Source organism: Trachurus trachurus, assembly GCF_905171665.1.
Source record: "Trachurus trachurus genome assembly, chromosome: 10".
In the NCBI taxonomy this organism is placed as follows: domain Eukaryota; kingdom Metazoa; phylum Chordata; class Actinopteri; order Carangiformes; family Carangidae; genus Trachurus; species Trachurus trachurus.
Window position 1 is genome coordinate 24053262 of NC_139894.1, and position 26403 is coordinate 24079664.

General features: G+C 43.0%; 2 protein-coding genes across 2 annotated transcripts; one reads left to right on the top strand and one right to left on the bottom strand.

Annotated features, from left to right (window-relative positions):
• Window positions 1-132: 132 nt before the first annotated feature.
• Window positions 133-2262, top strand: gprin1 (G protein regulated inducer of neurite outgrowth 1; the record flags this gene model as incomplete). Its single annotated transcript, XM_083980283.1, has 1 exon — window positions 133-2262. The coding sequence occupies one exon, from the start codon at window positions 133-135 to the stop codon at window positions 2260-2262; it is 2130 nt and encodes a 709-aa protein (XP_083836409.1).
• Window positions 2263-4280: 2018 nt separating this feature from the next.
• On the bottom strand, window positions 4281-26233 carry cdhr2 (cadherin related family member 2; the record flags this gene model as incomplete). Its single annotated transcript, XM_083980284.1, has 29 exons — window positions 4281-4424; window positions 4504-4567; window positions 4688-4759; window positions 4872-4985; window positions 5104-5225; window positions 5917-6052; window positions 6355-6426; window positions 6545-6633; window positions 6754-6850; window positions 7096-7247; window positions 7345-7394; window positions 7755-7826; window positions 7923-8507; window positions 8593-8662; window positions 9740-9979; window positions 12025-12268; window positions 12364-12425; window positions 12511-12672; window positions 20471-20620; window positions 20754-20966; window positions 21256-21365; window positions 21457-21532; window positions 21859-22005; window positions 23614-23733; window positions 23823-23912; window positions 24092-24181; window positions 24268-24318; window positions 24428-24567; window positions 26224-26233. The coding sequence occupies 29 exons, from the start codon at window positions 26231-26233 to the stop codon at window positions 4281-4283; spliced, it is 3744 nt and encodes a 1247-aa protein (XP_083836410.1).
• Window positions 26234-26403: the final 170 nt, after the last annotated feature.

The window sequence follows — 26403 nt, forward strand, 5'->3', positions numbered from 1 at the left end:
AACAGACTGGTTTTATTCCTTGCTATTGCTGGAGCTCGTTGTTGTGGTTACTGAGTTACAAATTGCACAAACAGTGTGTCATCGCTGTGTTATGCCTTGCAGGTACTTGTACCACTTTAATACAGAGACAGAATGGGAAGTATTAAGGACGAGATGAGGAGTCTCAGAGAGGACCACAAGCCTCGTGAGAAGACAGATGATGGAGAGCATCCAGGTGGCTCAGATGGCAGCGTCGTGCCCGAGGGACCTCAGATAAACACGAGTCAAGAGTCAACAACTCAAGGGGACAATCAGCTAAAGCCACAAGTGAATGTCAGCCCTGCTGAGGAGGGAGGCAATAATCCAATATCCAAAGATCCAGCGCTCTCAGGAGGAGAAAGCAACAGTACTGACTCTATACAAATTAAAGACCATGCCATCCCTCCAACGCAACAACCTGAAACAACAACTATTCCCAACAATGTGACAATCTCTAATAAGGTCGCGAATGATGGTGAAGGAGAAGCTGAAATTCAGAGGGAAGAGTCTCAGGATAAAAGCCCAGCTCAGGAAAGAAAGAAAGAAGCAGAAACTGAGACTATCATGGTGCCTGTGCCGTCAACTCCGAACCCCTTCGCCCCATCTTCCCCTGACCCGCGTTCCCCAGCTCCTATGGGACAGCACCACATGCGCACACAGGTGAGCCTGGAGGTGGTCCAGTGTCGCTCTGCAGCCACCAGCCCCATGACTCCCCCCGAGGGCGGCCATTCCTTCTTCTTCCCGAGCTCTTTTGGAAGATCCGAAGGTGTGGGCACTGACACTAAAGATGCTGAGCTACAGGTGGGTCAGCAGGTGGAGTTCTGCTCGGTCGCTACCTCCCCCATGACCCCAAAGACGCCATCGACCACTGCTTTCCCAGAGCTTATCGGGAGGGAGACTGTACGGAAGGAGGAGAGAGTGAAGAAGAGCGGGGATCAGAGAGAGAGTGGCCAGCACGAGAGTTTCCCTGTGACAAAGAGTCTGGCAGAAGCTGAGTCAGAGATAAGTGCAGCTATGAAATTTGGTACATCAAAGGAACTTGCTGAAGGCTCCAGCTCAAATGCATCTCCAGAGGGCTCTGCCAGCTGCCCAGCTGCTGGGTTGATAGAGTCACAAGGAAGTAAAGGGGATAGTAACCAGCAATGTAAGCAGCAGAGGATGGGAAGTATGGATCAGGACATTACAATCCTAGTGACCCACTATAGCAACGGAGAGGAGGAAGATGAAGAGAAGACTGAGTTATCTCTTTATTCCATTGAGCCAGAGATGGTCAAGATAGATGAAGATGAGGAAAGTGTTGCTCCTGATCAGGCACAGGATACCTCAAACACAAACCCCCCACAGAACAAGACTGAAGAATCATCTGTTCCTGCTGGTGAGATAAAGTCTGAAAGTTCAGAGGTGAAAGATGTTTCCATGACGAAACCTCCTGTCCCTGAATCTCCAGCTCCCTTCGGCTGCCACAACATCCGCACACAGGTGAGCCTGGAGGTGGTGCAGTGTCAGTCTGTGGCTACCAGCCCCATGACCCCTCCTGAGGGGGACCATGCCTTCTACTTTCCAAGCTCCTTTGGGAAATCTGGGGCTGCGGATACAGACAGTAAAGACGCTGAGCTGCAAGTGGGTCAACAAGTGGAGTTTCGCTCTGTCGCTACAGCGCCCATGACCCCGAGGACACCCATCACTACAACTTTTCCTGAGATCAGGAAGGAAGCTAGTGTAGAAGAGAAGATAGTAGAGGAAGAGGAAGATGATACAAAGCTGGAGGCTGAGGAGGACAAAGAGGAAGCGCTTATGGAGGAGGAGAAAGTGAATGAAGAGAAAAAAGTGGAGGCAGCTGAAGAGGACACAAAGGAGGCAGTGCACGGTGATGAGACAGACGAGGAGAAATGTGAGGAGCCGGTCCAGGAGGTGAGCTGGGACGAGAAAGGAATGACGTGGGAGGTGTACGGGGCGGTGGTGGAGGTGGCCGTGTTGGGCACAGCCATCCAGAAACACCTGGAGAAACAGGTGAAGAAGCAGAAGAGGCAGGCCTCCTTGCCTCCCCCTCCTCCACTCAACCCCTCTGCCACACCCCTCACCTTAGAGTCCACCCAGGGGGGCTCGTGGTCCGGTAAAGGCCGGGCCGGGAAGAGAGGGGAGACGGATGGGAAGGTGAGCCGACGCAGAAGAAACCCCTTCCGTCTGCTGATGGAGAACGTGCAGCAGCCACATTGCTGCTCCAGAGCTCATACCACCGAGTGACATGAGAATAAAGCACCAGCTGGCTGCAGGTAAAGGAGAGAAAAAAACATCTGTGAAAGTCATATGAGATCTGACATGTGGCTGTGATGCTCACTGATTCACTTCTATGTGACAGGGTCTTGAAAGTGAGAGTAGGCTAAATCACCTCCTCACACAAGACAAAAAAAGCACAAAAGCATTTAATATACAGTTTCTATGGTGGAGCATCTGTCACCGAGAGGCAGCCATAAGGTTGTTTGTTTGTTTTTTGTTCCTTTTTTCTTGGATTTTTGTTTTTCACAAATCTCCTTGGACTTCTCGCTGTACAGACCGACAGAGTAATGGAAAATGAGGGTTATATATCAGTGTCATTTTTAGCTCTTCTCCTTTAATATTTTTCACCCAGACCATTCAACTGTCCAATGAATCATTCTAGCTGTTGATGCTTCTTCTTTTTTAATGCACCTGAGACAATATGAAGCCATGGCAACCAGCTATCCTTCTGCTTGTAGCTTAACACTTAACAGCGTTGAGCAGGAGAGTGGACGGCAGTGACAGTTTCTGCTTAGGATTTATGGCCTGGGTCATTTTGTTTTGAATGTATGGAAGTTTGAATTGATGGAAATGTTGCCTTGATGTGTGTGAAAGGCAAGTCCCTAAAATTAGTGCAGGCTTTTGTATGTCTTATATTCTGCTTTTAGATTTGGCACAATGACTTTTGACGTTTGTATTGTGAAAAGTATAAAAATGTACTAATGACGAGCACAATCATGATTATTTTAGAAAAGTAGTGACTCCTGTCATTACCGTTTTAATGTGTGTGTTTTAATGCCATGATAAGTGATTCAGTTGTAGTTTATGTGATGAAACTTACTTTAAATGTTTTTAATTCAGAGCTTGTTACAGTGTCAGTGATGTTGGTGGTGTTCACACATTAACTCCATGAAAGTGGGCTAAAATCCACATTTTAAAGATAATTATTTTATTCATAGATTGCACTTGTAATACATTCATTTAGATGTCAGTGAACAATGAAATAGTCTTTTCAATCTGCTGCTTGTAGGACGCCGCCACATCACACTGCATGAGTTTTTATTTCAGCAAGTATCTCAAACCCAAAGCAAACACTGACAAATGAAACATGCATTAGGTTAAACATTAAGACTGACATGCTGTTATAAAAAGATTTCATTTGTATGTGACATTATGCAATATTCTCTTGTTTTTCATTTCTGTATCGTAGCATCAGCTGCAACTAAAATTAGCATTGTGTGTTGGCATTTATAATTTATAATACAGTTTATTTAAAAGCAAACCAAGCACTTTTAAACCATTGCTTATTATATGAACAAAATAAAGTGGTTCATGTGCAACAAACAATTGTTTCCATAGATTTTCATTGTCTTGATGGTGTTTATATAAAGAAAGTTTGAACGGATAAAGTGTCAACATTTGCTCCTTGCTTCCTTACCGAGAGTTAGATGACTGGATCAATAGCACTATTCTCTGAACTGTAAAGGTGAAGGTACAGTTATATGAACTTAGCTTTAAAAAGATTATGCAGATTAAAAAATCAAGTTTAACATTACTGAGTTTTGGACAGAACTAGGCTACCAAAGCTAAGCTAATTGTATTGTAGCTGTGGTTTCATTTGCCACGAAAGTGGTATTAATTATCTTATCTAACTCTCAGCAAGAAAATGATAATATATAAATGAAGATAAAGAAATACATTTAAAGAAAAAAACCCCCCACAAAACAACCAAAATAATAGCATGATGTCGTTTTCATTCAAGGAACGTCTCCTATTTTGGTTTTCCTTTTTGTTTTTCCTCAAACTTAATGTCCCTTCAGATGCTTGCACAAAACTCATAGTGGAATTTCAGTAATATTTCATTATTGGTCAGAGCAGAAGGTTATTTGAAACAAGGCCTTCATGCATGATTATGTTTGATTTGTGATTTGGTCAGCCTGATGACAAAGAGGCAACATGTGTCCATCTGAGGCCTCAGCTCAGTCCCTCTCACTTCATTATTTCCGTTACAGGTCTGTGGTGCTGAATGCAGGGTTGTTATAACCCATCAGAGGGTTGTTTTTCTTCTGTCCCCGCTGGGCCAGAGCTGCACCCAGAGGCTCAATGTACTCTGGTGGCGCGTCATCGTCCTCCTCCTCCTGGATCCCCTGCTAATGAGGAGCAGACACATTTTAGTATAGTGAAAATATTCTCTTTTTTTCAATGGATGAATTTAAAATGGATACTCACCATGATAGGTTTTGTGTCCTTTCCACTCGGAGTCACTTCATCAGTGTAGTCAAGTGAGTTGAGGCTTTGATGAAAAAGAAAAAAAGAATCAAAATAATCCTACAGTATGTAGAAATAAACACCACCTTGTCAAACCGACCCGAAATGACTGCTGTCACCGATGGTGGAGAGAGGTCGTCTTTACCTGACTTTGTCCACATCTGAGTCCTCATCCAGGGCGGTTGTGTCGATGTTGAGGTTGAGAACAGGATTCGCTCTGTCACAGAGTAACGACATGCACCCAGTCAGAAAATAAGTCATACTTTACTTTCTATTGCTCATTCATTGGCTTGGATTCTTTGTTTTGGCAGATGCTAATGTCTCCTCACCCCTCCATGGTGTACTTGTTGGTTCCAGGTACCACAGGACCACCTTTCTGGTTGTCAGACGTCACCATAGATGCAGAGTTCATGGCCTTAGCTGCCTTCAGCTTCCTCTTGTAGCTGTGGTATGAAGTGAGTTGATGAGTGCACAGACCCAGTACCTTAGTGTTTTTTAATATTGGCTGTTTGTCTTTACTGGAAAAGGACAATATGTTTTTGTCATGTCCTCTTCACTTACGTTCTGCGAGTGCACAGCAGAGAGGTGGTGAGGACAGCCAGCACGATGATGAGACCTCCCACCATCCCCAGCAGGATGTACTTTAGAGGATCTACGGCCGCTTCCACCACAGGAGCCTTCCCCTGAAACAGAGGTAGGAAATCTGTCTTAGTGTAATGTTGTCTGAAACTATCATTCATGTACTACAATATAAGAAAAATAGAAACATTTCAATAATTATTTTTTATCTCCATTTATGAATGATCAACTTTTGTTAATATTTATTTCGAACATAAAGAGTTATGTGACATTTTGTACTTCTGCAATAATCTCCACTGTCACTAAATTCTGATTCTTTATAATTAATTGCAGCAACAAAGAAATGTGGTTACTTGAGGCTAATAATTGGGAAAAGTATTTAACAGTCCATCATCAGTGGGTGTTGTTGAATTCTAACAACAGATGAGTTATTGCTCAAGATAAACCAAAAAAAAAAAAAAAAAACCTCCTAATGTGTACATATTATTTCAACAAATGTTTCTTATGGGTCATTGCTTTTTGGTCATTTTTTTTGTCATTTCCATGGATCAGTGAACAAAGACAAAAACAACAGGAAACTCGTGCACTGATGTGCTTCTTGTTCTTCTTTAGTTGAACTCATCTTTTTCAGGTACTCACTTTTCCAGAGATAAGCACATCTCACACGGCACAGTGAGAGATTATGCAGCAACATCAGTGGAAGAGGATGTAATGTAAATTGACTCCAAATATTAACATGAGGAACGTAAATGCTACTGTAATTGAGAATTGAGTTTTAAACCTGTTCATACTTACAATGTACATGAGGCCAAGGTCTGCCAGTATGGGATAGTGCTCAGGATCAGAGACCATCTCTTCCACTTCATCAGAGGTCAGAGCTGTCCCGTTGGAGTAGACAAAATATGCCACCATGACAGTGATATCTGTCGCCCTGAGAGAGGAATTCAAAGACATCAAACATATGATAATAATATATTAATATAAAACACCATATAATAAGGCCAAATCAACAATTTAAGCTATTAAATGTAGAATTCACTATCAACTACTATCATCAAATAAATGTTGATAGATGTTTTCAATGGTATGTTTGTTCTCAGGCACACTTGCACCACCTAGTGGATAAAAACGCTAAGTGGAAAAGTGGAAAGCTAAGGATATTTAGTTTCAACCATCAATGATTTGTAATCTGTGAGAAATATTTTGATGTAAGCTGATTTCACCTGAACTTACCTTGATTCTTCAGCTGTGTCGGCCCTGATAGCAACAACCTCAACAGCAGCTTTGGTAGCAGACATTAATGACCTGGATATGTAGAGATCAGAGAAAACACTAAATACTCAATGAGAAGAGATCCACCGAAAAATCCTGTTGACGGATGCAGAATTTACTGACACATGGTGCAGCCTGGAGAAATGTTTACCTGATGATTTTATCACGATTCTGTTCAACATCAGAGACACTTTGTGTAAATTGCAATTCCACTTTATACGACTCATCAACTGTGAAAATCTGCAATATAAGAACAACACAAGTGTCAACAAAGACTGCAGTTTTTACCCCCCCTCCCCACCACCTGGTGTTCACAAAAACACTTCAGTGAATGTCAGTTGGATGACTCCAGTCACTCACGTCCAGTACGGTGCTGCTGTAGAGGCCGCCCTTATCAGTGGCATTTACTGTCACCAAATACTTTCCTTTCAGTGACATGTCGAGCCCTTCAGTAGTTCTGTGGAAAGTTGAAGAAATCATTAAGCCGTGGACAAACAAGGCAACAAAAGGTACAGACACAAATCTTTGTGGTCAGCTTTTGTCTCTTTGTGAGGTGTGGCATGTCTTCACTGTTGTTTTCAGTCATTTACTGTAATGATGGTTAAAGATTTAAAATCATGTGCCTCTCCTGTGTCACTTGGTTGTTTAGTTTCTCTTTTGTTGATGAGTGCTCATATGATGTCGATGTGACTTTGCACTCACTGTATAATCCCGACATAAATGTTGTTTTGCTGTGTGGTCACAGCCTCGAACAGCATCCTCATGTTACTTGTCTGATTGTTGTTGTCTTGAAATTGGACTTTTGTCACTTTAAATTCAATCTGCCGGTTTATTCCAGAGTCACGATCCGTTGCCTGAGAGAAGCATGAGACAAGAGCAGGTACGTTGGTCACACATCTTGTTACTGTTGTTGCTGAAATCATGTCAGTTTTCTTTTCTTTTCATACTCACTGTGACTCCTGCCACCGAGGTCCCTTTACTTGCACTTTCTGACACCACAACTAATGCACACAGACAATAGATCTGTATTAAACTCACAGGATAACAAACTTTGATTTTCAACCATAACAATGACATAGCAGTTCAATGTAACCCCAAAGTTTTATAGTTGTAGTTTTTAAGTTCCAAGGATGCAAAAGTTGGTTGGTACTTATTCAGTATGTTTGTGCTGACAAGGACAATGAATATGCATCTGCACATGATCACATGACATTGTTCAAATTAACTGTGAAAAAGAGGCAGTTTATTTTAGACCTGATGTTAGATGTTTTCAAGTTGTGACAGTGGGTCATGAGTACACAGCATTTAGTTTAAAATGTCACAGATAAGAGCCACACTCAGACATGCAGACACACACTCACCAAAAACAGCATCTGAGGAAATGAATTCTGGAATATTGTCGTTGATGTCTTCAATGTTGATCACCAATTTACCTGAAATTGTTGGGAGGAAAAACACAGTGAGCCCATATGTGTGACTTGTGAATATTTGATGTTCTTTTTCCATCTGAAAAACAAACCAGCTCTGACCTGTTGTAACACTGTTGTTCTCTCCCTTTTCTGTCTTTTCGTCCACAACCTGAGCCTCCACCACGGCCTGATTACATTGTTCATAGTCCAACGTTTCCTCTGTGTTGAGCCTGACTTCCCCTGATGGATCGAGGATAAACCAGTTGCAGGTTGTCAGGGAGCCGTTGCATCTGCACTTGATGGATTCCAGCTCATACACCAGCGAGTGGTTCCCATCTTTGTCCTGTGCTGTGAAACTCCCAATAGTCTCACTGATGCTTGTGTTCTCTTTCACTGTCACAGGCCCTGTTGGCTTGAACTCAGGCCTCTCGTCATTCACGTCCAGCACTTTCACCACCACCATCACTTCAGCTTTCTTCTGCCCCAGATCTGTTGCCTCTACCCGCAGTCTGAACTCTGTGCGGTTGCTCTCATAATCCAACTCAATGTCTGGATCTACAGTGATGTTTCCCCTGTAACCCACTTCATATGGAAAAGTGCGAATGATGAAGCTGCCGAAGCTGCCGTCAATGATGCTGAAAGAAATGCGGTTGAAGTCTGTCGTCTGGTCCAAATCCTCAGCGAAAACAGAACCCACAAATGCACCTGATTTTAATGGAAAAATTAAATTTAAAAAAACAGCCACACAGTTCTGAACACCGGACAGCCACTTTCAAGATGAAACACTGACCTTTTTCTCCCTCTTTAACAGAAAATGTGTAAGACGTGGGTTGAAACTGTGGCGTGTTGTCATTCATATCCTGCACCAAAAAGAAAGCACTGACTGTTATCATCCTCACCTGGGCCCTCATTTATCAACCGTGCGTACGCACAGATCTGTGCGTAATGAGTGCGTAAGAACATTCCCACGCAAAGTATGGAATTTATCAACTTGTACTTGTGCTTAGGAACGTGCGTAAATTTAAGCACAACTCTGACCATGCGTACACACAAAATCTAGTGGTAGAACAGTGAAACTACAAATATAACCCAGTGGAGGAGTCACAGTGTTCAGCAATCTCAAACTTCACACATGTTCCCTGTTTCCTAATTTAAAAAAATGATCAATTAGTAATTTAGCAGACATTTTGAATGATTGGTGTGAGTGACAAGCTATAAAAGTATGCAGGTAGATTTGTGTCGTTATTATTCAATCAAAAAATATATTTTCAATTAAAAAAACAAACACTTTTTTTCTTTGATTGAAAATGTTTTTTTTTTATTATTGAAGTGAATGTTTTTATTGAAAATATATCTTTTGATTGAAGAATAAAGACACAAATCTACCTTCATATAAAAGACAGCTTTTTTTTTTTATTTCTCAGTGATCTTTCCTCTGACCCAACAGAATTAACAGTAGTTGTTACTTTCTCCTATGCAGCATTTTTTTATTTTGTTGGTCACACCTGCATTTAGTGTTCCAAACAGTATTTTTTGGTTTGATTCAACTTCTCCTACAAGTAACTCAATCTCGGTATCAGAGAAACTCCTCTTCTCCGCCCTCTTTGCCATGATTTTGGTGTGGGGAAAAAAATCCATTCACGCATTATTAAAGGGATTGTTGCTACCATATATGGTCAATTGGGGGCGTTTCTGAATGCAAATGACCCTAACCATGGTAGTTAGGAACAGGTGGGATTTATCATCACTGATTACTTACTAGTGTGCGTACGACCGGTGTCCGCATGTTTGATAAATACGGATTTTTTTGTACTTACACACATTCTAAATTTCATTCCTACGACAGAATTTAGAACCTTTTCTACGCACTGTTGATAAATGAGGGCCCAGGAGTGGCAGCATTATTCCCAGTGCAGCATGTACTAGTGAAGTCTTACCTCTACATTGATAAGAACTGGGACCACAGAGGACAAATGAGGAGTTCCCCTGTCAGTAGCAGTTACGTTGACTTCAATCCTCCCATTCAGCTTTGGATCGATATCCTCACGATCCAGCACACCACTGTTTTCCAACACACCGGTGTTTGGGTTGATGGTGAAGTTGCCACTGTACTGGCTTGGCAGGATTCCATACACAATTTGGCTGTTTGGTGTATCAGGCTCATCTGCATCAGTAGCCTGTCCAAGTGAGAAATAAAAGTAACAAACTAGAAAATTTTCTCTGGGAAATTTTGATAGGGCCGCAGGAGCTACTGCCGGGGTTGCCATCTCTGTCAACATGGGAATCAAACCCACGACCTTATGGTCAAGACAGAGCTGATCAGACAGACACATGATCATATTTCTATAAGCACTGATATGGAGGAGCTGTAATCACATTAAGTTACCTGTGTGTGTGGTAGAGGATTGCACGTGCGCCTATACGCTGGTCTCACATTTGGGCTTATTCTGACAAAACGGTAGCTCCTATCAGAAAAAGCAGCAGACCGTGGTTGTCGTAAGGACTTCCTGAATGATTTGATATGCTTTTGGTGTTTCTACAGTAAATGTTTTGGAAACACTTGCAAGTTATAAACAGGAGTCCCTTCTGCTTCTCTCAGAAAATCTTTGTATTGGAGTCGATAAGGAGCACAGAGAGAGATCGCCGCACTGAGAGGCTCAGTGTTTAAATTCTGTAAATCTCTCTGCTTTGATGAACACATTGTTAGAGACAGAACAAGTGTGTCTACAACGTTGGGAAAAACGATAGTTACGAATCGTAACTCCAGATTCTATGAGTATAGGTGCAGCCCTCTAAGGCGATCGCGCAAGGGATAAACCCACTAGCGATAGCCTTAGAGGGCTAAGCCTATACGAATAGAACCATGTGTGTAGAGTGTAAATTGTGGCCGTGAGGAGCGTGGAAAGAGAAAAGTTTCAGACAACTTCTCTCACTCTAGCCGATGATGTCATGCGCTCTGGCTCAAACATTCCATGCAATACACACACCCATTATAATCGCAAAATTTGAGAAAAAAAGTGATCATGTTCATTGAACTGTGACTAATAAAAAAAATAATACCTATCGAAATGTGGATTAATACACCAATATACAAGACTTGTGTCTACAGTTTAAAGTTTAAATGGAGTCTCTAGGTGAAAGTATACCAGAGCACAAGACAGCAGTAGGCAATAGAAAAAAATCCAATGATTTGTTAGTTTTTTGACCTCCACCCATTCATTCTCTATGAGAAGTTTTTCACAGTTTTTTGTGACTTATGTCACGAAAAATTCGGATTCTGCAGAAAAAAGTAATAGCACACCAATCCCGATTAGCCGTAGTACGCAATTTGACACGTAAGAGGAAAAAGAAGAAGAAAAAATCCACAGTATAATAATAGTGCCTCGGTGCCTTTGCCCCGCGGCCCTAATTCCTTTATATCACACTGCAGTGCCATAAGCATGAGGACACCCTATAGGAACACTACTTATCACTGGTGCACTGGTGAACACTGATGTTGGGCAATAATGTCTGGTGCTGGCTTTCAGTTTACCCCAAGGGTTGGATAGGGTTGAGTTCAGGACTCCGTTCAGACCAGTTTTCAATTCACAGTAAAAATGTTCCAAACATTGGATGATCATTCATGTGGAAGCTGGCCGTCAGTTCTTCCAATTATTTCTTTATGCACCTGGTTTCATGCTCAGGGGCATTTCATGTTGAAACAGGAAATAGACCTCCTCTCACATCAAGACTGCATTGCAGTTAAGAATAGTTCATGTAGAGGCGTCGTTTAGCTCAGTTGGTAGAGCACCCGCCCCATGTGTTGAGGCTATAGTCCTCACTGCAGGCAGCCCAGGTTTGAGTCCCGCGCCGAGTGGCCCTGTCCTGCGTGTCATCCCCCCCCCCCCCTCTGCCTCCGGTTTCCTGTCTCTCTCTCTCAACTAACCTGTCTATTAAAGGCGAAAAAGCTTGCATGGAGAGGTGTCGTTTAGCTCAGTTGGTAGAGCAGGCGTCCCATATGACAATCCTCACTGCAGCTAGCCTATATCAAATCCCGACTGAGGTGGCCCTTTGCTGCATGTCATTCCCCCTCTCTTTGTCTCCCATTTCCTGTCTCTCTCTTGACTATACTATATGATTAAAGGCTGTGCTTTTGCTTGGACTTCCCCATATGAATCAGAGATCCTGTTAAATACAGCACCAACACCTATGAAATGGAAATAATTAATGGTTTGACATTTACCTCTATCTTAACTCGACACTCTCCACCTTCTTCCACAAACACCAGGTAAGAGTCTCTGTTGAAGACTGGAGCCTGGTCATTGACGTCAGTCACTGTTATCTCTACCGCTGTGGAGCCGACTTTATTGTCTGTGTCTTTGGCCTGCAGAGTCACCGAATACAGAGATCTGACCTCTCGATCCAACAGAGTTTGGTTTTTCACATAGATTGCTCCCGTCCGTGGAACCACATCAAAGTATGGTAGTCTGGAAATACAGGAAATTTTTATGACAGCACAAAACACACAGGGTCTGCATTCAAATAGGCAGAGTTACTCTGTTTGGTTTGAGTGTAGACGTACATGCTGTCTGGAAGAAGTTTGTAGGTGAGCTTGTCTTGATCCATCGTGTCAGGGTCCTCCGCCTGGGGAAGAGAAACACAATGAGCCATTCAAAAGTACATGACATGTAGGCTTGAGCGGTCTGAGTGAGAAACATGTATGACTCACAGTTATCGTGCCCACTGTCGTCCCATCGGGAGAGTTTTCAGGCACCTGAAGCTTATATGTGTCCTTTTGGAACTTGGGGATGTTGTCATTGGCGTCCCTGATGTCAATAGTAACTGTAGCAGTGGAGCGGAAGGTGGGCTCCTCTTCATCTACAGCGATCACCTGAATTAATGAATTAAATTGATTATTTCGGTCACACAACACCAACATCAAAATCAACCATTTTGCATGAATAATTGAGCCAGCACATATTATACATAATTGCAACCATACATTTCACACACAAAAAAAATCATACAGTGGCAGAAAAGGGAATAGGCTGAAGCCCAAGGCTTATATTTGCCTGTACACTCCATACAATTAGATTACCTATATCAACAGTACAAAATAATAAGACGAAAATAATAATTTCTGTCATTTATAATTATTCATTATTTTACATCTTAAGGCTTTCTTAAAACTCAACAAAGATCTACATAACTTCAAAAATCTGAAAATTTTAATGTACAAGATCTTAGTGTTTCAGTAGGTTCACAATAGCACACTTTGTTTATTATTCTAATTACTCTTTTTTGAAGTTTAATTATAGGGTCTATGTTTGTTTTATATACATTTCCCCAGATCTCAACACAGTATGTCAAATATGGGAATATAAGAGAATAATATAACATATGCAGACATTTCTTATTAAGAAGTCCCTTGTTTTATAAAGAATATCAATAGATTTGGATAATTTTCCAAACTTATTAGACACTGTATAAATATAATTTATATTAAGTATAAATAACTTAGGTCCCAATACCGAGCCTTGTGGAACACCACAGGTTACTCTTCTGAAGTGTGATTTAGTCTTATTAATTTCAACATATTGAAACCTATTACTTAAATAACTTCCTACCCACTGTTGTGTGACACCTCTTATGCCGTTCCAATTTCTGCAGAAGTAAGGAATGATCCATTGTGTCAAAAGCATTACATGAATCAATAAATACACCAACAGTGTGTTGCTTGTATAAAGCCGTAGCTATATTTTCTATGATATCCATCATTGATGACCCTGCAGCTGACCCGTGGGCACCGGAGGAGGTGCGACCGGCAGCAATGCCTAGCAGGCGATTCCATCTCCCTGTAATCACTACTGAAGTTCTGGTAACCCAGTGACTACTGTGAACAGAGCAGGTGGAGTCCAGGGAAGACTGGAGGACAGCCAGGAAAGACTGGATGACGGCAGGGAAAGACCGCACCGGGAGAGGGCGGCTAGTTACCCAACCCACTAGTACCTCAGAGGAGGGACACCCAACCATAACTACGAAGAATCCTAAGAGAATACAACCCGCAGGCCCGAGAGGCGGGATGAAAGATGGGCCTAATAGGATGGACAACTCCATGAAATGAGGAGAAGACCCTCCAGAAGTGTGCATGCAGATGGGAGAAAGTGACCACATTCAAGGGGTTGTGAATCCACCAGAGGAAGCGTAAGTGTGGGAAGGGCCAACAGCAACCTTGCACTGCCCCGGCAGGTGAGACAAGAGGGACCAAAAGCCAGGTCGAAAACCACATAGCCGATGGACCCAATGTTGCAGAAGGCAAAGACGGCACAGAGGAAGAAGGCCCACTGGTGGAGGACGAGCCCCCATGTGAGTGTGACAGTTGACGGTTCCTGTCACTATGCCTCCAATTGATTATGTGCCCTGGCTACTTGGCCAAGGGGATGTCCATTTGGGTGACTGGTAAGCGCGCATGACTCTTACCCAGGAGGTGTGGGTTCAATCCCCGCCCGGGCCCGCTTCACCTTGCCACATTCTTGCGTTGTTGGCAGGATCCATGTAGCACTGGGGGTGGGTGCATGGATTCCTAATGTGTGGCAGCCTGCGCGGAAGCAAGAGGACGTGCTTGTAAAAAAGAGGGGGAGAGATGTGACAGTTGACAGTTCCTATCACTATGCCTCCAATTGATCATGTGCCCTGGCTACTTGGCCAAGGGGATATCCCTTTGGGTGACTGGTTAGCGCGCATGACTCTTACCCGGGAGGTGTGGGTTCAATCCCCGCCCGGGCCCTCTTCACCTTGCCACATGAGCACCAAGACCCAGTCACCACCAACTCACACAGAACAGAGCCAAGAATCCAACTAGAAAGAGCAAACTCAAATGGCCAAAGTCAAGTGAGGCATATGCATGGCATGGCATATGCTAGACACAGACCTGGTCAAGGAACTGGAGGAAATATTGCAAGGAGGTGTGGAAACCAAGCTCACTCAGGTTGGTGACATCCTGTACCAGGTCTGCAAGGACAGGTTTGGCGAGGAGACCTCCAACCAGAGCACCACACAATACAAAGAGAGAAGGGAAGGAGGGAAAAGGAGATTGACCATCTAGTGCGAAGGCGCCGGCAACTCCGTAAGAACTGGAGGAAGGCAACACAGGAAGAGAAAGAGGGCCTGAAAACTCTGTGGGAGAAGGTCAGACAGTGCTAAAATAAATTGGGGGGGCGTCAGATAAATAAGATAAATAAAGAGCATTGCTAACTTCACATCCAGCCAGAGGGGTGTACTGCAAAGCCAGTTTAGTGGGTTAGCAAGGTACCGTAGATGACCAAATAGTCGCCCGCGTGCAAATACGCGCCTGTGCTCTAATAGCCGCCGGGGTCCGAGCCCATTTGGCATAATAAACGCCGGTTCAATTAAACGCCCAGGCAATGAAGTGTTTACCATAGCCTTGCACAGAAAAAAAAAGTTTTTTTTAACAGTGTATCACCGGCTCTCACCTCTTCTGTCAGTCAGCCCCTCCTCTCGCTCTCTCTCTCTCGCATGCAGGCGGACACACACACAGACACACAAACACCGGTGCGCCAGCGGGATAGGTCGCACTGGACTGCTAATAGACAAAGACAAATACATAAATGCGCTATGTTGAAATTACCGCGATCGACCCCCCCTCCCGCTATCGTTCATAACACTGATCTGACCAGCTCCCTGTGTCGCGGTAACAGTCTTTGTATTTATTGTTTTATGTCAATAACGATGTCGGGAGTAGTTTTGTTCCAGTGGTCCTATGGTGACCTCCTTGTTCTTTGGATGATGGTCTGGTGCTGCTCATTGCAAAAATAAATTGTAGCCTGTTGCAAATACGCGCCCGGTTCTTATAAACGCCTGGGCTCCAAGTCGATTTAGCATATTAAACGCCCGGGCTACTAAATGGTCATCTACGGTATGTTGAGTCTAAAGCCGGGCTCTCCTGTACTACAAAGGTGGCTTCGCAGTACACCCCTCAGCTGAGTTTGGCATGACACAGACGGGAGAAGCGTCGTCTCTGTCCACGGCCACTTGCCTGCTGCAGGATTTTTAAGTCAGGTTGCTCCGGCCCAAGCTCCTTTATCCTTTTTTTTTTTTTACTCTAGCGAATGCCTCGTGGAAGGATTATTTCGTAAAGAAACAACTGATTTTTCTTTTGCTGCGGCCGCCATTGTCTCCTGTTTTGTTTTGTTGTCTGTCTGCTCCGTGTGCACACGGGTGCGTCTGTAGCTGTTTGAGTGACAGGCACGTCTCCGACCCAAACGCGCTGATTGGCCACGGGCGCAGAGAGCTGCTGCGAGAATCTTGAAGTAACCAATTAGAGACCAGCATGAAGTCACATGGAAGCCAAAAGTTTAAGAGCCCACATACACACTCATTAGGCCGGCGACCCTCGCTATTGAAATGTATAAAACAACCCAGAATAAACCCAATATGGAATGGAAAGGCTTACAAATTTCAAAATAAAACCCATTGTATGAGTGAACACTGAACAGATATGGTAATTACTTTTTATTATGTTATTTATGTTTACTGTGTCTACACTTTTTTCCTGAAATTTTGATGGGGGTGGCGCCCTAGCGCCCCCTATTGACCGGCCGCCACTGAGGTCAGACAGAGGCTGTGTTCGAAACCGCATACTTCTCCTACTACTCGTACTACTCATACTAACGATTTGAGTATGCAGTATGTTCACACTGCGCAGTATGCGATTTGCAGTAGGCGAGAAGTTCCCGGATGCATACTAGATTCGGCCGAAATGTTGAGTATACATCATGAGGTCACTACTCATACTCAAACTACCCAAGATGCAACGCAACGTGACGTCAAGGACCGCCTCTTCCTTGCCGGGGAAAAAAAAAAAAAAAAAGAACGGAGAAGGAGGAGCACGAGGTCGGTCCAAACGGCGTTGCCAAGCTAGCCACAGTGGGGACAGGTTCACTTCCTGTTTATAAAGTAAGAGCACTGACGTCATTGTAACGGCTTTCTTTATGGTCAATTGCAACGGGTGCTTTATTTTGACACAGAAACCGGAAGTACAGTGCTCACTACGGCTGGTTTTACTAACGCCAGAGAAGTCCGACTTCGTCCGACTAAAATTGTAAATAGGTGTTATTTTGTCATTTTTTCAACACCATGGGGATACGAAGTAGTACTTTCTCGCCTGAAAATGTTTCAAATGTTGCTGAAGTTATATATTTACAGAGTTTAGAGCTTAAGTGAAATCAGCTTCAGGGCGGCTGATTTCGGCTCGGGCAGGAGCGAAATGCATTGTGGGTTATCATAGTACGCAGCAGTGTGAACGCTCTGCATACTGTATGATCGATTAGTATGTAGTATGGAGTATGGAAGTATGCAGTATGGAAGTATGTAGTATGGAGTATGTGGTTTCGAACACAGCCAAAGACTGTCCAGGCTCCGCAGAGCTGAACGTATCCGCAAGCGTAGCAAATGGAAACAAAAAGAACGAGCCAACTTCTTCAAAGACCCCTTTAAGCATGCCAGACAGCTGCTGGAGGAGAAGAAGAGTGGGAAGCTCGAAACCACCAACTGGAACAGCACGTCAGAGAGCAGTACAGTGATCCAGCAAAGAACGTCCCATTAGGAACACCAGGGTACGTGCCCCGGCCTGCACCTCCAGTTACTGAGTTCAACATCATGCCCCCGAAGCTCAGTGAAGTTAGGCAGGTCGTGAGGAAGGCAAGGTCCTCATCAGCACCAGGCCCCAATGGAGTCCCCTACAAGCTATATACGAACTGCCCTAAGGTGCTAGAGTTGCTATGGTACCTTATGAGAGCTGCCTGGAAAAAGCAACGCATTCCATCCGAATGGCAAAGAGCTGTAGCGAACTCCAAAGACATCAGCCAGTTCAGGAACATCGCCCTGCTGAATGTGGAAGGAAAAATATTTTTCTCCGTGCTGGCCAAAAGGATGACCACCTACCTGCTCGAAAATGGCTACATAGACACCAACTGCCAGAAAGCAGAAGTCCCAGGCTTCCCAGGGTGTGTCGAGCACTCCACAATGATCTGGGACCAGATCCAGAAGGCCAAAAAGGAGAAGACGGACCTCCACGTCATCTGGCTTGATCTATCAAATGCATATGGATCAGTCCCGCACCAGCTGATCAACTATGCCGTGGAGTTCTTTCACATGCCCTCCTGCATCTAGAACATGGTTGCATCCTACTTCAACGACCTGCAGATGTGCTTTGCTCTCCAAGATTTCACCACCGGATGGCAACAGTTGGAGGTAGGTATCGCTATGGCCTGTGCCATCTCTCCCATCCTGTTTGTGGCAGCATTTGAGGTGATCCTCATCGGTGCAAGACAGATAATCGGAGGGATCAGGCTCCCAGCTGGGAAGAGACTAGCCCCACTGAGGACGTACATGGACGACGTCACAAGCCTCCTTCAAACTGCAGCATGTACATCAAGACTGCTGAATAGGATGGACGAGCTGATGTCGTGGGCTCGAATGAGGATTAAGCCCTCAAAATCACGGAGCCTGTCTCTCAGAAGAGGAGTCAGAAACGACAGCACCACCTTCATCGTAGGGGAAGAAAAAATCCCACTCCTTTCTGAGCAACCCATAAAAAGCCTTGGGAGGCAGTACACGGCAGAGCTTTCGGACAAACAGATAGGGAGAACCGTGTTGAAACAGCTCTCAGAAGGCCTGGCAGAGATCGACCAAAGACAACTCCCAGGTAAGTACAAAGTCTGGTGCTACCAGTTCACACTCTACAGGAGAGTGATGTGGCCGCTGAAAATGAGTGAGATCCCCTCATCCACCACAAGTAAGATGGATGGAAAGGCCAACTCATTCATCAGAAAGTGGTTGGGGCTGCCACGATGCCTCTCTGAAACGGGCCTGTTCGGAAGGAACACCCTCTAACTTCCGCTCCAATCCATCAGTTTGGGCTACAAGCAGGAAAAGACCAGGCTCGTTCTCGAGTTAAGAGAGTCTACCGACCAGGCTGTAAGGAATGCAAACATCAAGATTCCGACAGGCCGGAAGTGGAATGCCAAAACTGAGGTCGACAGAGCCATCAGTCGCCTGCAACACCAAGAGATTGTCGGCAGAGTCCAGGCAGGAAGGGCAGGCCTAGGGTGGGGAGAAGCACCATGGTTCTGGTCCAAGGCCAACCGTAAAGAGAGGAAGGAGATGGTGGTGGCGGAGGTGACGAGGATGGAGGAAGAGCGCTATAAGATCAAGGCTGTGTCACAGGGCCGACAAGGAAGCTGGACAACCTGGGAAGGAGTCATCAACCGAAACATCAGTTGGACAGACCTTTGGAAGATCCCGCAGGCAAGGCTCAGCTACCTCATTCGTGCAACATATGACACGCTTCCCTGTCCTCGGAACCTTCACCAGTGGTTTGGGAGTGAGGAATGCTGCACACTCTGCAACACCCCTAATGCAAACCTCCAGCACATCCTGTCAGGCTGTAAGATCACACTCTCCCAGGGATGCTACAGGTGGCGCCATGACCAGGTCCTGAGGAAGCTAGCAGAAGTGTTGGAGGGCCGTCGACAGGGCAGCAGAGGGGTACCACCTGCAGAGAACCACAGCTTCATCGGCTTCATCGTGGCGGCACGGTGGCACAGTGGTTAGCGCTGTTGCCTCACAGCAAGAAGGTCCTGGGTTCGAACCCCCGGCCGCCCAGGTCCTTTCTGTGTGGAGTTTGCATGTTCTCCCCGTGTCTGCGTGGGTTTCCTCCGGGTGCTCCGGTTTCCCCCACCACTAAAAACATGCCAGCTAGGTTAATCCTCCAGTCGGCGCCCCTGACCAAAGGCACTGGCTCATAATCTGGAGTTGGTCCCCGGGCGCCGCACCGTGGCTGCCCACTGCTCCTCAGGGATGGGTTAAATGCAGAGAAAGAATTTCACTGTACTAGCTGTATATGTGACAAATAAAGTACCTTTACCTTTACCTTTACCTTTATCATCGGCTTCATCACGGAAGGTGGGGGGAGAAGAGACACCAGGCCAAAAGAAACACCTAGTCCATTCTCCCCTAACCAGGAGTGGAACATGAGAGTCGACCTGGCTGATGACCCTGCAGCTGACCCGTGGGCACCGGAGGAGGTGCGACCGGCAGCAATGCCTAGCAGGCAATTCCATCTCCCTGTAATCACTAGCCTACTTGCTAAGGATGATGAACGAATGCTCCTAAACCCGTATTGATGGTCACTCAGTAGCTCATATTTCTCAATGAAGTTATCAAGTCTATTTACAAATAATTTAGTAAGTAGTAAAGTTACGGGTCTATAATTTGATACCATATGTTTGTCACCATTTTTATAGATTGGAATCACTTTGGTCATTTTCATTTTGTTGGAAAAATGCCTGTTGACAAAGATTTATTACATGTATAAGTAAATGGCTGAAGGACACAATCCATCACTTCTTTTACAAGTGACATATCAATGCTGTTGCCATCAAGATATTTTTTGTTCTTAAAATTTCTAACCATATCACCTTCACAAACTCCACTAAGGAACATTGAATTATACACCATTTAAATTTTTGTCATCATCTGTAGAAAAGTTAATCTGCACATGACACAAGAATGGCACAGATTGGTAAAGCACCTGGACAAATCATGAATTCAAGAAACGATACATGAGTAATACTATGACCACTGCTGTTTTTAACATTTCTTTGTACCTGTAAAACCATTTGCTGTTTTTCCTCAAAGTCCAGCATTTGCGGCTGCTTGACCAGAAGCTGAACGATGCTGTCTGATGTCGCAATTTGAGGATCCACAGAAAACACATCTTTGTCAGCTCCCTCCAGGGTTAGTCTAGTTCTGGGAAACTGTGACAATACAACAATAATTCAAGTTTAATTGTTATTGTCAGTGATGGTAACTTATGGATGGAAATCACACCTTTAAGCTGATAAAATGTCTTTTTTTTCTTTTTTTTTTTTTCTTTTTTTTTTTTTTTACCTCATCACGATCTTTGACTGTCATGTTGATGGAAACGGACCCTAGCGAGTTCTCCTCGACCTCTCCTGTGAAGTGAGTATCTAGAACACACTTTCCAGTTTCTCCACACTTGTAAAACTCGGGTTTGTTGTCATTTATGTCAGTAATGGTGATCTGTACAGTTGCCGTGGCACTGGCTTGTACCCCATTGATGTTTTGTTTAGACTCTGTGGCCTAAAATACAACAGAGCAGAATATTTTACTGCCTCAACATTTTACCAAAATAAATGTAATTTACAACTTGACTATGACTAGCATCGATCTTTTCTAATTCTCAGTAAGACAAAAAAAAGTATATCCCAAATGTTGAACTATTCCTTTGAATATTGATACATAAGCTAAAGGGACAGAAAATGTTAAATATAGAAGCAGAACTTTTGTCATGAGTGAACTGTACTATAGGCTACTATCACAACTTATTCACAACATCATTTGTTAGAAATAGAGGAAAGAACAACTTTACCTTTACAGTCAGAGTAACAGTATCACCAACATCTTCTCTGTCAATTGGTGACGCCACAGTTATGAGACCACTGTCTGGATTGACTGTGAACAGGCCGTCTTCTGTTGAAGCTGTTGAACAATGTGGAAAACACAGAAACATTTCTGACTTGCTCACTGACTATAAACAACAAGCAAATCAACCAAAAATATTGAGGCTGACCTTCAATGCTATAGATGATCTTATCATTGATTCCTGTGTCTTGGTCTATGGCAGTCACTACAAACACAGAGGTTTCCTGGAAATGAAAAAATGTCAGATTTTCTGAAACCTGAGGTAGCTGATGGTCTCGTCACATTCAAAAGCCTGGCAACTGAACGCAGGCTTACTTCTAGATCTGTGTCATGCTACACTATGAATTTGCAGCAGCATTGTCATATTAAACGGACAGAAAGATACATTAAAAGCACTCAGACACATCAGAATTAAAAGCACATGTCACACATAGAAATGTTAAAATGTGTAATAATGACATTGATAAGAGCCTCATCTCCTCTTCATTTTACTCATCAAAAATGAATTTTTCAGCACATTTCCTGATGCGGCATCTTGAATAAAACTTACCACAGGAGAATTCTCCTCAACTCTGGCTTGATAGGGAGGATTGATGAACTGTGGGTCCAGGTCTGCGACATCAGCAACAGTAATGAAGGACAATGCGAAGCTTGTGAAGACATTAGATTCAGTTGAATGACACTTTCCTCCGCCGTCCTGTGATGAAACACACAGTTGTTATTCTAATCCATTTGTCTTAAACCAACTTGTCTTAAAATATTTTAGAATTAAAGACCCATAAAGTCAATATTGTTGAGTCATTATATGACCATTTAAGGATAATAGATTGTCACATCACCCCAGAGATCCTCACATTAAACTTTTCATATTACAGTCAAGATAAAGATACATGTAATAAGCACTTTGTTCCTCATTCTGCTCTTTCTGATGAACGTCAATTCATGACAACTAAATCATAAAGAAATTTGGGGAATGTGTCGCTGCCAACGCTGATACTCGCTGAGAAAGGCTACACGTTCTAAATCATTGATGTAATTCATGTTAACATGACAAGTGATTTTAACTAGAACTTAGACAGAGATTGGCTAGCACTGAAAATATTTCTAATAATGTGTTTTATTGCTCAAGAGTCTATTCTAATATCTTATCAAATATGTCAGGGAATTTTATGCCAATTGTATATTAATTTATTTTCCTCTCTGCAATCAATCACAATGAAGGAATACTTAAAGCAGAAGTGAGTGATCCGGTCGTTTTCGCTAATGCTGCGTTCCAGGCAGGCTTTTGAAATCGTAAATTACAGCTTCAAGTCACAACTTACGACTTTGTAGCGTTCCAGGCAACCCACTCGTGTTTTTCCGACCTGTTTTACCGGTGAAAGTCACTATAACGGCCACTCGTAACTTCCGACCCGTGAACTCGTACCAGATCGAACTGGTACCACTTCACGGTCGGAAAAATACGAGTTTCCTTGAACGCACCATAACAGTCCTCGTCGCTACGTCACCACATTCACGGCGTTCCTTGGCTGCACACACAGCCCTGCATGCCGTTCTCTCTCCTCATTGGATAAAAACTGTAGGATACGATAAATGTTTTCTCTTCGGCTCAGAGCAGAGCAGAGGGACTGAGAGACCCGTGTTTCAGACCAAACACTCTATGTAAGTGATTGCTGTCGGAAGATATAACTATTTAAGACTTATATTAACACAAATATATCACTCACTTCTGCTTTAAACTGAGTTCTGAACCCATTTGGCCCTGCTGGAGATTTCTCTCCCACATAGCTGTTTCCCTCAGTCTTTATGCTAGGCTAAGATAATGGCCTAGTTATATCAGTGAGATATGACTAAGACAATGGCAGCAACCTTGGATCTTCTGATCTCGACCTAATACTTCAGCAGGAAAGCAACTGAATTCCCCCTTAATGTGAAATTATGGCCTGGAAGATTCAATTTAATGAAATTTTAATGAAATTTAATGAAAAATATCTGATACAGGATATAAATCCTTTACATCAGACTCAATAAATAACAACATACAAAAATTAAACACAAATATACCAACTCATACATAATCACTAAAATACATATAACAAAATAATCCCCAACAATCTCAAGAAAACTACAAGAGAAAAACAGCTTTTTTCTCAATGAACCATGAGATTTTATTAAAAGGTATTTGCACAGATGTTTTGAGTTTTCAGAGATGCTTTGGCACTAGTTCCACTTTTCCTTAATAATGATTAGTATCACTAAGGACAAACACATCAAACCCCAACTAAACTAGAAGCATAATACTTACAGTTGCAGTGATATTAAGCCGATAGAAAGTGCTCAGTGATGTATAATTCAGACGTTTCTCCAATTTGACTTCACCAGTTGTACTGATGCTGAAAAAACCTGATCCACTACTTGGAATAACCTAGAAAACAGAGTGCAGTTGAAGCTTTCAACACATTCATGTAACATCAGAATATAATATCAATTACATGATTTATTGAGGAAGCTTACGTCTTCAATTCTGTACTGAATGGCACCAGCAGCTCCAGAGTCTGCATCTGTGGCGTGCACCGTAAACAGAGATGTTCCTGCAGTGGTATTCTGATCAATTAGATGGGGATAAGAACAAAATAAAAAAGAACAAAATAATTAACACTAAAATGTCATGGTGGGGTGGAAAGCTGTTTTTTCTCTCACTGGAGCATGGTAAAAATCCTGCAGGGATGGAAAAAGTGGTTAAGGAAAAGGTAAAGAGAACAATTAACTTGTGTTTGACTTACTTCTGGGACAGTAGCATCATATGAAGACTGCTGAAATAGGGGTCTGTTGTCATTGGCATCCAATAATATGAGAGTTAAGGTGTCTGGTGTCTGAAAGACATTTTTTGACGCAGTCTGTGAGAATATTGATAGATTTGTATGAAATTGGTGACTAACACAGATTACATGTGACTTACACTATTGGGGCCATCAGAAACAACAACTTCAAGCATCATGACGACATCACTCTACAATGAAAAAATAAAAAAAACAGGTAAAAAATTAACTCAATGAAACAAATTGACATATAATCAATATGAAGTTACTGGCTTCTTCTGGCCTTCTACTACACCATACCTCTCTGTCTAGGGGCTGACGGACTGTTACAACCCCAGTGTCTCTGTTAACACTGAAGAAAGCAGCATTAGGCCCAGAGATTGAATAAGTTAGTGGGTCATTTTCTGCATCTGTTGCATTTATCTGAAATGCAGTTCCTCCTGTGAAAACATCAGTAGAACATGCAATGAAAGATGCGCAGGCGGAAAATCACAGAAATGAAATGAAAACAGTCAGTTTTTCACACACATGCATACCTACGGGGATGTCTTCACACAATTGATAAAGACGTTTCAGGATTGCAGGACTGGTATTTGCTGTCAACACAGAATTGAAGTATTAGTTTGTGAAGTAAATACATAAAGACACAACTGCAGACAAATAAAAATAATATAATATTCACCATTAGTTAAACCAATAAGGCACAACAGTAGAATAGTTCCTCTGATCCCCTCCATGCCTGCAAATAAAAAGAAAAATATCAGTATGCTAACGTGCAGCTGTCCAGTCAATTTAATGTTTTTGTTTTAGTTTTGTAAGTATTTTGGGGGCTTTTACACCTTTAATTGATATGACAGTTGGAGAGTGAGGAGACAGATAGGGTGAATGACATGCAGGAAAGGGCCATTGGGGGAATCGAACCGGGGCTGCTGCAACGAAGACTGTGACTGTGACCCCCAGTCGATTTAATGTTTACCATATCTACAATGTTCACCATCTTAGTTCAGCATGTTAAAATGCCAATATATGGTTTCTGTGGGTTGAACATTAACAGAATACTGCATTTATGACCACACCCAGATGAGTAACATCATGGCACGTGGTGAAAACACCTGCTATGACATGACAATACTAAGTGATGTGCTGTAACCTGCTGTAAAGTTTCATTTCTGGAGAAAGCAGAGCTATCTGTGCTGGATATTCCTCATTATTACTGTTCAAGTTAGAGGAACATTACTAGAGATGCATGGTTTAAGCTAACAAGTAATAGATCCAAATCAAGTTATGTGTTATATTTATGATTCAGTTTGACATTTTTAAAGCATTTAAGGACATGTACAAGTCTTCATAAGACTTTTTTTTTTTTTTAGGTTGAAGGATTTTGCCGGTAGTTCTACCTGGACTTATGTTAAGTTTGTGGTTTGCCCTGTGTTAGGTTTTGAATGTTAAGAGTAATTATAAACTTGATGAAACTCCGATTAAGAATAAATATAAATGATAAATATGAGAATAAAGAGTTTTTAATGTTAAGATTTCTGAGGATGAGTCATAACTGCATCTGACAATCACATGTTGTTTTTTACCACATTTGATCGACGAAACACAATGTCAGCACAGCACATTTTGTATGCCGAGAACAGTTTTGTTTTGTTTGTGATTTCATCTGAGCTAACGTTCACTTTAAAAAGCATAAATATTATTTAAAATGAAGAGTCAGACTTACCAGACGGCGTCCACAGGGAAGCTTCTCCTTTACTGATGTCTGAATGAGACCTTTGGTTCTTGTTGATTCAGTTGATTACTGTGACCCTCACAGTCATAAATATGAATGATTAACATGTATACAAACGTTTCACAGCACTCAGACTCCTCCTTTGTATTTGTGCCTTGAACAAAACCCAAAAGTGACCAGAAAATCTCCAGAAACCAGATCCACTTTGCAAAACACCCACCCCTTGAATGCCCTCACACATGGCTGAATTATGCTGTTTACGCATGGGTTGTAATGAGAGACAGGAGCAGCACTCTTCTCACACCATCATTGGCTGGCCGACCCTGTCATCAGCGATACATGGCAGTGTGCCATGCTGGGTCACCAGTGTCCATACCCGAACCCCAGAAGCATGTGAACCACTCTATTGTCCGATTGAGTCTTTTGTTGTCATGGCAACAACAACAACACTCCCACGGGTCAGGACAGAAACTGAGACTATCATGATGACTGCGCCATCAACTCGAAACCCCTCTAATCCACCTTCCCATGAACCATGTTCCCC